At 35.2% G+C, this 15439-nt stretch overlaps 2 protein-coding genes across 3 annotated transcripts; one reads left to right on the top strand and one right to left on the bottom strand.

Moving 5' to 3' along the window:
- Nucleotides 1-8286: 8286 nt before the first annotated feature.
- On the bottom strand, nucleotides 8287-10431 carry LOC122305044. Of its 2 annotated transcripts, XM_043117322.1 has the most exons (4): nucleotides 9416-10431; nucleotides 9207-9282; nucleotides 8567-8717; nucleotides 8287-8412 (listed from the first exon to the last, which is right to left on the bottom strand). In XM_043117322.1, the coding sequence occupies exons 1-3, from the start codon at nucleotides 9614-9616 to the stop codon at nucleotides 8584-8586; spliced, it is 411 nt and encodes a 136-aa protein (XP_042973256.1). In that variant the 5' UTR covers nucleotides 9617-10431; the 3' UTR covers nucleotides 8287-8412; nucleotides 8567-8583. The 2 variants fall into 2 exon arrangements, with proteins under 2 accessions (XP_042973256.1, XP_042973255.1); XM_043117321.1 differs by having other exon boundaries at nucleotides 8287-8717; nucleotides 9416-10428.
- A 2710-nt stretch (nucleotides 10432-13141) lies between these two features.
- Nucleotides 13142-14338, top strand: LOC122304897 (protein FAR-RED IMPAIRED RESPONSE 1-like). Its single transcript, XM_043117161.1, has 2 exons — nucleotides 13142-14023; nucleotides 14183-14338. The coding sequence occupies exons 1-2, from the start codon at nucleotides 13142-13144 to the stop codon at nucleotides 14336-14338; spliced, it is 1038 nt and encodes a 345-aa protein (XP_042973095.1).
- The last annotated feature ends 1101 nt before the right edge of the window (nucleotides 14339-15439 follow it).

Here is a 15439-nt window from a genome sequence, read left to right as displayed (position 1 = left end):
AAAACGGATTAGTTGTCTCAGCACTTAAAATAAAATTATTCCAGAATAAAATTAGATTTTTTTGACATGATATCTATTAAGAAACTATTACACCAATCAGTAGAGTAATAAAATTTGCTAATAAATTTCTTAATAAAATAAAATATAAGCAACAATTACAAAGCTTTCTAAAAAGTTTGAATTATATGGCAGATTTTTACCAATCTCTCGTACCATTATACAAACCATTATTTAAAAGATTAAAAAAGAGTATACCGTCATGGACAGAAAAGCATACAGATATTATAAAACAGATAAAGACTTATATTAAGAAATTACCATGTTTTAGACTTCCTTATCCTCATACTTTTAAAATTGTTGAAATAGATACCTCTGATCTTAGTTATGGAGGGATTATGAAACAAAAATTATCAAATGATTATGAACAAATTATTAGATTCCATTCGGGATGCTGAAATCTTGTTCAAAAGAATTATGGTACTATTAAAAAAGAGATTTTAGCTATTATATTATGTATTTCTAAATTTCAAGGTGATTTATTAAATCAAATGTTTTTACTTAGAATAGATTGTAAATCAACCAATGAAGTTTTTATTAAAGATGTGAAAAACCTGGCTACTAAATAAATATTTGCTAGATGTCAAGCTATATTAAATATTTTTTATTTTGATATTGAACATATTAAAGGTGAATCTAATTCGCTTTCTGATTTTTTATTTCAAGAATTCTTACAAGAAAAATCATGTCATCCTTAAAGTCCAGAGTAAAGTTTAAATCTTCCTATGCTAGGCTACCATCTCCTTCTTATCCTTCACCTTATCCTTCTGCTACTCCAAAACCTTACACGGTATTGGAGTCATTATCTTAAAATATTAGGTCATCCTACAATCTATTCTCACATTTATATTCTCCAAAATTAACAACATATTCAAAATCTGTTTATCTTTCTTCTTCTACTTCTTCCCAGATTATCAACCCTCTACCATTATGTTAACCTTCTACAACTTCTATTATCCTCAAAACTCATTGGCACCCAATCTTTCTTATTGAATCTGAAGTATAGTGCCTTATCGATTATCAAAAATTACTTAATACTTTTTTATTACTAGATTGGTATTATGTTTCACAAAATATTACAAAAATCTAAAATTTTTATAAATGTATTTTAGTATATACAGATTCTATTATTATTTCTGAAATCTCATGTTCTCTTCAATCTCAACTCTCTCCACCTGCATCTCCGATTATTGTTTTTCATAAAGTTACTATTAAACAAGTCTTTACCTTAGAACAGTGAGGAAAAAGTCTTATCTAATAAGAAGATTTTCTCAACTATATGATCTACCCTTTTTTATTATTATGACTAGCAGCATGTATGGACAAAATAATTTTTAAGACAAAACAAGAATTTGCGTCATTCTTGATTTCTTCATTTTGACAAATTATAGGAAATTAAAATTCTCCCAAGATGGTTCTTACTATGGTGGGATTAATTTGGACCAAAATCTCTCATTCTTCTTGTTCTTTTCTAGGAAAGTTTCCAAATTTTTACATTACAAAATGATTATTCATATTCCTTATCACATTGCCCACCACTTATTCTTTTCTTCCTTAAGACAAAATTAAACTAGATTATGAACTGAAAATATATTATTAAATCTCATCACTTTCTAAAAAACATTACGTTCTTGGCCCGCCAAGTTTCTATCAAATGGTGGAAAAAAATATAATTATAATCATGTTATAAAAATGTTTTCAAATATTAACAAAGCTCCTGAGGTATTAGTCCAATGGAATAGATTTCAAACTCAATTAGTATCAATTACCAGCAAAAAAGGTCTGAAAAGACTGGCAGAAACAATGTCACAAGTCTCAGACAGTGACGAGGAAGAAAATCCTCAACAACAAGCCAGATTATCTTCATTACAGAAAGCAGTAGTGTCATCACTAATTAATCAGGTCTCTCATTCTCAACAGCCCTCTCCTTCTCAAAATTATCCACCACATTGAATGAATTCTCAAGATCCATTTGATATGAAATTCTCAAATTGTGACTCTCAAATTATGTGATTCTAGAAAATTATTGATATCTCAATTATTCAACATGACAAGATAAAGTTGTCATACCATTATATTTTCAGTCGTCAGAAGCGTTATCTCCTTGAAGAACAAGACAAGCAACTTTATCTATTACTTTCACTCATTTTTATCAAATTCAATATAAGAATTATTCAATGGGACAAGAATTACTATACAAGAATAATAAAGACATGTGTGTTTCAAGATTATCTTTCATGTCTACTAAAGACAAGTGACTTTATACATTTTGAGTTATATTTATTTTACATAGGAAAACAAAATCTAGCCTAATAGGACAAATGAGTTTGTATATTATTTAGTTTTTATGGCGTCAAATAGTCTTTGTGACGCCCCCAAATCCCCACGCCCGAACACGGGGAGAGTCGAGACGTCCGGATAGTGACAACCCGGGTCACCATCCCATCGACGGTGCCAAGTGTGTGCAAAGGCAACAAATGTGCACGAAAGAACACGCAGCGGATAACGAAAGTCATAACTAAGTACCAGAATTTTTCGTAATGTAATACAAGCTGTTTAAAACGTACATAGATAAAATATTACAAAAACACAAATACCGTTTTAAACAAAGATAAAACATAGCATCAGCAACCCGGCGGAGCCGCATCCTCAGGCTCAGCCTCCTCCTCCTCCTCCTCCTCCTCGAACTCTGCACCAAAAGCTACGGAACCAAAAATGGTACCGCAGGTAAGTAAAACCCAAACACCACCAGGTAAAAACACATAGAACTCAATCAACATGGATGCAAGAACAACCAATGCACATGCCCCGCAAAACCACATTTTTTTCCACGCACGCCAAAAACCCATTTGGCCCACTAAAAACATATTCTTAAAAACCACGCCTCGCCATTATCCCAGATAATGGCCCAAACCACCATTTTTCCAGAAAATGGATCAAAAGCCTCAAAACCAAAACTCGCCATTTCCCCAGAAAATGGCCCGCATCCGAAAACCATAAAAACAAACCGGTTATGCGTGCACCATGATCTTCCCTAGGGATCATCCACACACCCTGGCTATGTGCCACACCACAGGTAAGGACCGCGTATGTGACACCTAAACGAGCGATGCCCAGACTCGCGCCCCGCGCGTACCTGGCCAGGCCATCCTCTAGCCCTCACCAGCGAAGGGCCACGGAGTCGGTGAGTAGAGCGATGCCCAGACTCGCGCCCTGCGCGTACCTGGCCGGGCCATCCTCTAGCCCCGCTCCCGCCGTCGCCCAGCGACAACTCAGGGGACGTCACTCAGTATTATCCACTCCCGAGTGACCAGAGGAGCTCCACCGAGATAATAACCCATCCCGACTTGGGCTCGTGAGACACACGCACCCGAAAATCCAATCACGCCAACAAAACAGGGTTTATCAAATAAATAAAATACCCGTGCATGCTCCATGTAAATGCAATTATCAAAGCACCAAACAAATAACCAATCATAAAACAATAAATCAAGCAACTCCGTCCTCCATCCATCCGACCCCCGAACTCCTCGGACTCAGTCCGGAATCAACCAACCAGCAAATTAAATAATTGAAAGAGCAATATATATTTAAATCTGAAAATAGGGTTTGGAAAATACTTACAGCGCTATATGGCAATTTTAGAAAAACACGCGGCGTTGCAAACGGCGCCGGAAAAGCAACGTCACAGTGAAAATTCACTGTGGCCGTGGGTTGTGAAAAACTCACTTTTGAACGGGGACAAACTAGGACACGAAATTGATAGGGAATGGTCTAGGGATGGTTGTGAAGCTATTGGAAGTGGTGGTTGGCCGAGGGTGGCGGCGGAATCACCGGAAATGGCCGGAAAACGCAAATCGGAAACTAAGCTCGTAGGAGCTGTTCCGGTGGTCGTTGGAGGCCGGAAATGGGTGGGTTAGGACGGCAAGGGACCGGTGATGAAGTGGTGAAGAAATGGTGGCCGGAGGTGGAGCGACGGCGGCGGATCGGAGCAAAATCCGTGGGACTTCAAATGGCTTTTCCGGCCAAACGGCCGGCCGGCAGGGGAAGATATTTGGTGGGAAGGTGCACCGGAGGGAGGGGGTTTGAACGAGACCGGCGGTGGGCCAAACGGTGGCCGGACGGCGGCGGTCTGGGCTGTTGAAGTTTCCGGCCGTGGGTGAGGAGAGAGAAGAGAGAGAGAGAGATTGGGGGGTCGAGTGGGAAGGCAGGAGGAAAAGAAAAAAAAAAAAAGAAAAAAAGAAAAAAGAAAGAGAAAGGAAAAAGAAAAGAAGGGAAAAAGAAAAAGGAAAAAAAAGAGAAAAAGGAAAAATATGTAAAAAGAAATGAGATCCAATCCTCATTTCGGAAAACACGCCGATAAGAGATTAAAAAAACATAAAACAACTAAAAGGAATAAAACACAACATCAAATAAATTAAATTAAATTAAAAACTAATTTTAAAAACGCAATTAAATTAAAATAATTAAACTATATATTAATTAAAATAAAAACAATTATTTTAACGAAAATACACTCAAAAGCGGGTCATCACAGTCTTTACTCTTTTAGTGTCAGATGGCACATTATAGGAGTTTACTATGCTAGTGTCAGACGGTATATATTATTAATCTACACTGTATATATGTCTATATAAAGAGAGTTTGTATGTAAAGAAAGACATTACGAATATCTTATCTAAAATCATTCATTCTCTCGCCTTTCCTACTCCCAAAATATCATCTCTAGTAAATTAAGCTTCATTTCATGTTTTCTTCTCTCAACTCATTTGAGAATTATTTTTTTTTGTAAATATTATGTTATGTTTTCAATAAAGTTAATTTTTTCATCTTCTGTATATTATTTTAATTCATGCAAAGGATTGATTCTACTGCTTTTTATTATTTATATAATACAGACAGGTTATAGCACCTATTATTATAGTTATTAAATATATATCTATTATATATTACCTCTGATACATATATGAAATTTGTTTATCCATCTAAATTTTATGTAATGATAAAATATTTTTAATATTTGTAATTAAATAAAAAATATATTTTAATTATTATAATTCATAACGTGTATTTTTTTATGAATCTTTTTAAAACATAAAGGTTATTTTATTCATTTTAATTAGATTATATCTTTTATTTATATTTTCAATAGTTTTTATTTGCAACTGAAAATCTAATAGTAAATATTTAAAATTCTAAGGAGTTGTTAATTTAACTTTGTATAAACTTTTATTCAGATTGGTGAAATAAGAATAAAAAATTAAAATTGCCTTCTTTTCTATGAGGCCAAATTTATTAAATCTCTTTCAATTACTGTAAAAAGTCAGAATAATTATATATTGCTTAATCCAATGCAAGTCATTAAAGTCATTATTGATGTTTCTTAATAATGGATGTCACTGCCATCTGGCTAAGTTGTTTAAAACGTAAAGAAAAAATATTTTACTTTCTAAAAAACAAAAATCCAAAAAAAAAACAACAAATAATGATCGGTATGTCTGACATGTTAATTATCTTGAGCATGGTTCTCAATTAAGTATAAACGTTTCGTTTTATTTATTTTATCTAATTATTATAATTTTTTAAAAAATATAATAAATTATTTAATTAAATTTTAAAATAATAATAATAATATAAAAATAATATTTTATTTAATTTTTAACCGCCATTATTGCACTTCCCGCACCGGCTCTTTGGATAGAATAACTCATAAAGAAGGGCAGCTATTATTGTTGTTGATGGGCCAGTAGAGCAGAGCACCGCCAGGGCAGCAGCGGTCCCCACGATCCATCTCCTATTCTAATTGGGAAGGGTGGTGCCACCGAAAGGTTCACCGAATAAAAAAATTGTCTTTTTTTTTTTTTAATAACATTTTTCTAAACTTATTAAATATTAAAAAAACAAATTCATAGAATAATATTTACTTAACTATTAAGTTTTTTTTTTTTTTTTTTGTGGCCACCACCTTACATGGGAGAAGCATTTCCCAATTGAGAAAAGTTCAAGTGTTTCGATAAAGGCTCCGATGGTAGATTTGATATATATATATATATATATATTTACTTAGTGATTAATAAAATATATTTTTTAATGATATTGTGAATTTTTCTTTTAAATATTTAAGATGATTAAAAAAAATGAAGAAAAAAAAGAGAAAAAAAAAAAGGCAAATGCACTTGTCGGAAGAGGAATTTTCGGTGGCGGTAATACCACTTTAATTTCATTTGGATGTTAAAGTGATCTTAAATAATTTATAAATAGTAATTAAAAAATCATGAATTGTAATAAAAAAATAGTGAATAATTTGTAAATAGTAATAAAGTATACTACTTCACTTATCAAACATAACCTAAGATTGGCAAGTATATTTCAACCCATCTCAAACTAATCATTGATCAGATCTACAACTTTTTCAACTTCTCATAAAAAGTTAAATCCATCTCAACCTACTTCATACATCCAAACATATATCTTAACCAATTTATATTCAAATACATTTCAATGGGACTTATAAAATATTATTATTCACAAATTAACTCAAATCTTTTAAGATCACCTTAGTATCCAAATGCAGGCGAAACTTTCATACATTCACCATGGATTTCTACTTTACCTTTCTTTTGTTGGCCTTCTAGCAAAGGTGGACTGCAAAGGTAGATTTCTACTTTCTTTTGTAAATGCTCTGTTTTTAGAGCATAAAACAGAGGAATAAATCCTCTTGCAGGCATGGCTGGTCTGCCTAGTAGACGGCAACTCCACGGTGGATGTTACCTAAACGTAACGATGGCCTCTGGAGTGGCGGTACATGGTGCAGGTAAGGGGGGGTACATGTGAGCGGGAGATGTGCGGAAACGTGGACTCACAGATGTGCAAAAGCCCGTGCTCGTGCCGAAACGCAGCCCCAGTGGACTTCTTGCGGAAGCCGATGCTCCTGCACTGGTGGACTCACTAAGGAGAGGGAGGCAGCAGCATAAAATTTATGATGAAACCCTAAGAGCCCTCACTTGCAATCAGACTTGGTCCACGTATTTTGTTGTTTAATGGGCCATGCATTTAGACTGGGCCCATATGTTTTGATTTAGACTGGACCATGTTTTTTTACTTTATTTTTTATTTTTATTTTTATAAATAAAAAGAAATAGACTATTGGACTTGATGTCCATAGCAGTAGAGTCTCACTCCTCATTTAGAGGGAGGTGAGTGATTGTCTCACTTTTCCATTGGAAGAAAGTGGGTGATTGTACTCCTCCTCTTTGAGAGGATGAAGCGTGTTAGTACCTCTCTTTCTTCGGAAGAGATGTCGTTCAGTTATGTTTTTAAACAGAACGCTTGCTTTATTGACTGTTGTCAGGAGAGAGTTTATAGAAGTTAAAATAATGTCCGCCATAAAGAAATTTATGAGTGGAGGAGCCCCTAACAAATGAGTAGTTTGGCTCTGAGTTTTTCCTGTATTGATTAGTCACAATTGTAACTTCGGTTTTATTAAATAAAATGAAGTCTATTTAAGAAAAAAAAAAACAAAGGTGGATTGTAATTGCGTTTCTTATTCTAAACTTATAAAATTTTAAGAGAATTGTTACATTTATAAAAATAAATTTATAAATTAACATGACTTTATATGATATATTAGATTTACTTCACAATAAAAATAACTTTACAATCTAATCTACACCATTCAATCACATCTATTTGTGAATTTATTTTTGTAAGATTTATTTGTAACTAAAGTATTTCTCAATTTCTAATCTATAATTTAATATTTATTGGCATCATCTTTCAAATTAAGTTACACCTGAATGACCATATAATTGACATCAATTGATGTAGAAATAAATTACCTGCTTCAAGAATTATAGATGTCATATTGACTTATGTGCCTTGGATTTGTAGTTTAGGCTAACAGTTCGGATTCAAAATGGATTATGGATCATGGCTTTTGGCTTGTGTGCTTATTCTCTTGGAGCCTATGAACCCACTCTTTAAAGACTAGTCGTCGTAAGGTTGTTTTTGTTATTTCACTACACTAGATTGGATCAAAACTAAAATGAACACTTACTTGCATAGAGGAATACTATGATCATCCATCTAAATTCAAATATGTCACACATGCTGATCTGACACATATTGAGTGAGTATCAGTTAATTAGTTGATAAAAGAAGGCATTTGAAGTATGATACATTAACGTGTGTGACTGAGGATGATAATGTGTTTAAGGATGAAAAATAGCATTGCTTATACAATTATTAATTTTTACTTAAAATCAGCCGGAAATATATTTACATAATACTGCATTTGAGCTCAAGGTAGCATGCAGATTCATGGAGGGGATGCAGACTTTTGTTTCCCGCCTCTTCCTGCAGAAGACAGGACAGCAAACGGAAACTTAACACGTATATGATATATATATATGTAACGTACATGAACGATAACCATAAAAAATACAGAGCATTTGTTTAATGTCTTCTTCTCTTTTTGTGGCTGGATTAGCAATTTGGGTCGGAAAAGTACTGTTGTTCGATCATTGATCAAGACGGAGAGTTCCAATTCCAAAGCTCTGCGTTTTTGACCTTGGAGACACTCTCCAGCACGTCGAAAGGAAGAATGTCTCCGATGACAACCACCATCTTGCTTGCCAAGTCTACTTTGTAAGAGGTCACTCCTGTTTTTTAGGAGAGGGAGAGAGAGAACGGTAAGTTCAGTTTCCAGCAAAGTCAACGTGGAAGAAATCAAAGCCAAGTTAAGGTTAACATTAGGAAAACAAGTCTCATTTTTGTGCATATTTTTTGCTCTTCATATCTATGCATTGGTTTCGTCTGGTTTGCGATTCATTCGATGTTGTGGTCTTTTTTTACTCACATTCAAAAACTGCATACACAGAAACGAACACACAAAGCATTTTCACAGCATTGATCTTTCTTTTTGTGGGATTACCTGGGTTCATCCTTGGCATTGAATGCCCGTTAATCTCGAGAAAGAAGAGGAGAGAGAAACCATAGGGAAACTGCTTTTTTTTTTTTTTTTTTTATGAATTTGTTAATAAATAGTTGAAGAAATTGTATTACAATTTACAGTCTCAAATAAGAACTGTTCAAATAGCTGATCTTTAGAGAGGGAAAAACAAAATTGTAAAAAGCCCATTTTTACGCACCTTCAATCTTTGAGATGTGTTTCTCAACTTTTCTTGCACAGCCATTGCAGTGCATGGACACCCTTAGCATCACCGTCTGCACAGTTCATGATCATAGAACGGAAACTGTAAAAACTAGTTCCTCTCTCTCTCTCTCTCTCTCTCTCTCTCTCTCTCTCTCTCTCTCTCTCTCTGTGTGGCAAAAGAAAGCTCAGAGAAAAGAACCTCACCTTGGGCTTCAATTGAAAAGCCAAGGTCTGGCTTCCAGCAACGACATCTTTCAATCTCGGCAGCTGGCCTTTGTCACTTGCGATCAATGACCTCGTCTCAAACTCTTCTTGGCTTTCCATAGCGTTCATGCAGAAGCAAGCGCTTGAACAAGATGAAAGAAAAAAACACTCTAACACCCTCCCAAAGTTGAGCTTCCCCATTTTCAACTAGATCAAGTTCTTACTTACTGATCAGACAAATCCAAAGGTAAACAGAATCTCCCCGCATAAGAAACCAAAACCTTCTTACCTACTTAACCAACTGCTTCAGTAATATAAAGTCCACGGCAGACTTGTATTGAGAATATTTTATAAGGGTGGAGAGAGAGAGGGGGAGGGAAGAAACAACAAGGGAGCTAAAGGTCAAATATTCGTTGGGGAAAACAAAAGTTGAACAAGACCCAATGAAGCCTATGAAGAAAAAAAATAACCAATTAGCTAGATCACCACCTCATACGTAACCAATTGGTCAAAAAATGTAGACCGTGATCTAGAAGCCCAAAAGGGCACTCTTAGCTCTTATCAATACTCCAACTAGATTTTGTCATGTGATGAACTACAAAAAAGCTCATGTTTTGAGATCTAGTTCTCCATATATCCAAACAGCGAAAGCTAGCTAGCTTGAAAAGAAGAACATCATGTGAGATTGGCAGTTGATCAGTATTCGAGAGTCTCCCTCATGTGAATGTTCTGCTGATCAAAGAATCCCAGAATGCATTAAAAGTGATTAAACCGATTTCAGATCATGATCGAGAGGTAAAAAGAGGATGAGTCTCCGGCCAACGGAAGAGAGAGTGACACTGAACTTTATGATGAAGGGCAGGCATTCCTCGTGAGAAAAAGGTTAAGTAGAAGACGTATATATATCAGAGATGATCAGGAATATTTTTGGTAACCGAACGTAGAAAATAATCAAACATTTGGTGGCATTAATTTTTCTCAACTGTACTTGAAGCCCTACGAGAAATATAAGAAATAGTTCTTTCAAGTGGCCTTTGGTGTGGAGTGGAGCAATGGATAGAATAATAATTGAAAACACTGTGCATGAGACTAGCTAGAAGCTGTACGTGTTGACATATATGTCATTGTCTTCAATTAATAAAAAAAAAATTAGTATAGTGGCAATGGGACATGCATGCATGAGGCCTTGAATTATTGGGTGGCCAGACCTCACCAACAGGTTTTTATGAATTATTAGATGATTGAAAGATTCTGTTAATTAATGGGTCTCTTCTCTGCAGGTTGGTCCATGTGATATGATGGTTTCTCACGATTGGATCACATGACTTCGGCTCCGCAACAGTTAAAGTTGTTCTGCAAGAGACTCATGCATGTGGATGCATTTGAACATATATACAATGGAATCGTTTTCATTTACTATACATGGGGTATTTTAGTTATTAACGCATAATATAAGTCATGAAATGATGAAATGCATCTTTTATGTTTTATACTTTTTTTTTTTTTTTTAATATCGGAAACCTATCCAAGGTAAGAGGATCCGCTTCTGCAGAATAAATCTCAGTCCGTGCACCGCACTCTCAAAAGTTTCACTACACAAATTCTCAAATTCTTTGAATCAATGTTTTCTCAAATTCTTAATTTCTATTTAAAGTAGAGAAGTCGTGATAAATATATAAAATGGATCTTACATTATTTATTATTTGTTTAATGCTGTTCCAAATATTTATACGGACAGTAATAAATGATGTACAATAATAAATGATATAGATCTCATTTCATGTATCTTTCTCTTTATCATGACTTAAGCCCGAGATTTTTTCTTCCTTTTTGTAAGTTGTCTGGTTTTTGTTCATCATGGCCAACTGTACCACACTAGCCTCCTTTCGTTATATAGTACAAAACTAAGGAAGTTTCAATTCGGGCATATTTAGAGTGGCAACAACATACATCACATGACGGAAATCGGTTTTCCTTCAAAGGGACCCCATAAGAAAAAGAGGAATATGCATGGCTGGCCACCAAATGATCAAGACCTTTTCTCACGATTACAGAATGACATTTTCCGGTAATTATCTGCATAAAATTACCAATAGTTCTATAGATAGTCGTGGGTTACAAGTGTGGTGCAGTCGGCAGGCCACGTCAGATATTAAAAAAAAAAAAAAAGGGCAAAAAATGCAAAATGGGTTTCAGCTTCATATTCCCCGCTCTGTTATTATAGGCATTGGTGCGAGAGGTGCGAGAGGTTCCCATCGAAGCAGCTCCAGCTCACGGCATCACTGCGTGGGCCGTTCGTTAGTGTGGGTGCAGAAACGAAGTGGGTCGGGCGTTGGTTGGTGTGAGTCAAGGCTGTGAATCGGGTTGGGTCAGTGTGGTGGGCTCGGTTTGGGTCAGTGTAGTGGGCTCGGTTTGGGTCAGTGTGGTGGGCTCGGTCTGGGTTAGCGTCGTTGCCACTGTTTCGGCCAGGTACGTGGGCCAAGATACCGGGTCATCCATCTCGTGGGTCAGGTCCGTGGTTGGGTCAGGTCCGTGGGTCATCTGCGTGGAGCATCTGCGTGAGTTGAATCCGTAAGCTCCTAAGTCATTCTTCAATCTGCAATAATAGTTACATTTGCTTAAATAAATACCAGTTATTGATAACAATAAAGCATGTATTGATTTACTTAACAATATAAGAATTTGGCAGGAGTTTTAAGTTAGATATGAAGAAATTTGTTGGCTAAAAATATTAATTTTGAGGTTAAATATTGTGGTTTAATTATTGTGGGTTAGTTGTTGTTAAATTTATGTTTGTAGTAGTATGAACAGAGGATGTCATGTATGTAGTTGGTTTAGTAATCCCTACTGCCTTGGTTGTTCATGAAGATGGCATGTTTCTATTGATTTACTTAAGAATAAAAAAATTTAACAAAAAAAAATAGTTAAATATGTAGAAATATTTTGGCTGAAAATATTAATTTTGTAGTTCCATATTGTGGTTTAATTATTGTGGTTTAGTTGTTAAATATTGTGGTGGTGTATTTATTTTTGATATATATATAAGTAGATGTAAAATTGATTTTTTGTTCCAAGAGCTGGGTATGAAATGTTTAGAAATATGAAAGAGGGTGGATTTTCAGCCTTGTGCTATTATTTATTGCACTTTAAAACTATAGTAATCTTGTATTCTATGCTCTTTAAAAGTATATAAACAAATTTCATGTAGTATTGTTATATTTATTTTTTCATAGAATAAGTAGCAAAGGATATTAGTCATCACTCAAAGTTCTTGGTCATCCATGATATAATTTTCCTGAAACCTTATCAAAGACTAACCTTGGATATTGAACAACTTTTATAGGGCATGGGAAAAGGGGAAGAACACCCGTCTTCCCGTACACTATCTAGCTCAATTCCCCCCACTTCAGTATGTTATTTGAGCCTATATAAAACTTATTGGTATTATAAGTTTAGCATTCTAATTAGCATTATTATTTTTATGTTAGGACATTCTTGAAACTGGTTTAGTAAAGTATACAAATTACATGCACGGTTATTTTGGACCAGTGCCTGAATGGTCACCAACTTTTATGCCATATCAAGCTGGCTACCAAATTCCAATCAACATTCAGGTGGTTTTGAAACTTGAATCTTGTTGTATTTGTAGTTATTTAATATTTTTTATTAAAAGTAGTTTAAACGTTTTCTTTTAAGCAGAATGTTGGTTACCCATTTCAATATGGGATGACACCTCCGAGGGCAATTATCAATACAAGCTCTGCAACGAGTGCAAGAGTTGGTGACCGAGATACACCCATTTGTTTGGAAATTGAAGAGGCATGTAGTTCCGCTAAAGTTGATGAAGAGAATATCATGGATAGATCAAATGAAATTGAAATTGATGATGGCACTACCGGTACACCACAGGTAGTTCCATCATCAGATGGTGATGATATCATCGAGGAGCCCAAGTCGGGGATGGAGTTTAATTCGTTTGATGAATTGTTGAGCTATTATAAGCATTATGCTAAGAAGAACGGGTTTGGGGTGATGACCCAAAGGAGCGAGAGGTCAGAAGATCAATCAGTCAGATATGTCACCCTTGGGTGTGCACGGGGAGGAAAGGCCCGGAATAAAAGTTTAAATGTTGCCAACCCTCGTCCAACAGGAAAGACGGACTGTAAGGCAAGGATTAATGCCTTAAGAGTCGAGGGGAAGATGCGGTTGACAACAGTTTATAATACACATAATCACGGACTAAGCCCAAAAAAGAGTCGCTTCTTTCGATGTAATAGAGATGTGAGTGAGACCGTTAAAAGGGTCCTAGACACAAACGACGTAGCTGGCATCCGACTGAATAAGAGTTATGGATCTCTTGTCGTAGGGGTAGGTGGGTTTGAGAACCTCCCATTTTTGGAGAAGGATTGTCGCAATTACATCCACAAAGCACGACATCTACGACTTGGTGCAGGGGGTGCTGGAGCACTGAGAGATTATTTTATGAGGATGCAGTTTAAAAATAACGGGTTTTTTGCATTGATGGATTTGGACGATGACGGTAGGTTGAAGAATGTTTTCTGGGCAGATCCACGTAGTCGGGCAGCCTACCAATATTTTGGTGATGTGGTGACATTCGACACCACATACCTGACAAATAGGTATGGGATGCCCTTTGCACCATTTGTTGGTGTAAATCACCACGGGCAGTCGATTCTTTTGGGAGCTGGCCTGATTTCTAGTGAGGACACAGAGACTTTTGCATGGTTATTCAGAACTTGGTTGCAGTGTATGGACGGTATATCTCCAAAGGCCATTATTACTGATCAAGATCGAGCAATGAAAAATGCAATTGCACTTGTCTTTCTGGAAACACGACACAGGTTTTGCCTATGGCATATACTGAAAAAAGTCCCTGAGAAGCTTGGGTCATATGCTGTGTAACAGCCCGCTAGAAATTCAATTGTGAAATTTCTATTAACTTTAGGAACCTCGTGAAAACCCCATAAGTTTTCACGAATCCATTAATCGTATAGGTTTTTGTCTAACTACATAGTTAGTATTATTATTTACTATAGTATCAAAAGTGTATTTTTGATTATTGGAGATAGTTAAAAGTGTCAAAATGTATTATGGTTTGTGCCATTAGACTCGGAGGGTTATTTAAAGTCTTATGGCGCAATAACATTTTTTCATGTTTTCGGACAAAACGTTTGTTCAAAACTGTAGATATTATTGGATAAAAAGAAATATCTTGAGGTAATTTTCATGAATATTATTGGGTAAAAATATTTTGAGTTGATTTTTATAGATATTATTAGATAAAAATATCTTAAGTTGATTTTTTGTAGATACTATTGGATAGAATATTATGAGATAATCTTTTATAGATATTTTGGGTAGGAGAAAACTACACTCAACTCTCAAATCCAACCTCATCTCTTCCATATCTCATCCATAAGTATCTCCAGTCACCTGTCCCCATGAAATTATCTTCATTTACACTTTCCATTGAAAGAATATCAAACACTCTCTCTCGGACAGCTTTTAGGAGGTCTTTTGCACACCCATTTCGAAGCTTTTGTAAGTGTTTTATCATAAAGTCTCCTTCATATAAGTTGTTCCTTTTTTATTCTAGTTTACATGGATATCTTATTTGCCCCATTTGAATATCATTTGGTTAGTAAAATATTGTGTAAACTATAGAAAGGTCATTCTGGGAGATAAACTGGAGAATATGTTATAGTTTGGAGTTTTGACCAAGCTAATGGATAGATATTGGTCCGAAATTTTTATGGAGTATTGTTAACATGTATATGTGACTATTGGTTGATTATTTTTGCATGATTAAAGGTTTTGATGAAAGATTTTCTTAGATTTAGAAACTTAGAAACTGGAAGAAGAAAAACAGTTTCTGTTTTGAGAAAGTTTAACTCTTTGGTGGTCTAAACCTATTCTAATGACTTTAATAATTTTATTGGAGGATCTTAAGTATCTTATATACATGTTATATTATTATTTTGAAGATATTTGATGTTAGTTTTA

The sequence above is a fragment of the Carya illinoinensis genome, chromosome 3 (assembly GCF_018687715.1).
Source record: "Carya illinoinensis cultivar Pawnee chromosome 3, C.illinoinensisPawnee_v1, whole genome shotgun sequence".
Lineage (NCBI taxonomy): Eukaryota > Viridiplantae > Streptophyta > Magnoliopsida > Fagales > Juglandaceae > Carya > Carya illinoinensis.
The sequence above is the reverse complement of the archived record's forward strand: the minus strand, read 5'-3'. Positions and strand labels throughout refer to the sequence as shown.

Bases quoted from the DNA above. Each gene is read 5' to 3' on its own strand.
- LOC122304897 (XM_043117161.1), top strand. From the start codon at position 13,142: ATGACACCTCCGAGGGCAATTATCAATACAAGCTCTGCAACGAGTGCA. The intron at 14,024-14,182 runs GTGACATTCGAC...ACTTGGTTGCAG, and splicing joins ACCAATATTTTGGTGATGTG to TGTATGGACGGTATATCTCC.
- LOC122305044 (XM_043117322.1), bottom strand. From the start codon at position 9,616: ATGGGGAAGCTCAACTTTGGGAGGGTGTTAGAGTGTTTTTTTCTTTCA. The intron at 9,283-9,415 runs GTGAGGTTCTTT...TGAACTGTGCAG, and splicing joins CTTTTCAATTGAAGCCCAAG to ACGGTGATGCTAAGGGTGTC. The intron at 8,718-9,206 runs GTGCGTAAAAAT...CCTAAAAAACAG, and splicing joins ACACATCTCAAAGATTGAAG to GAGTGACCTCTTACAAAGTA.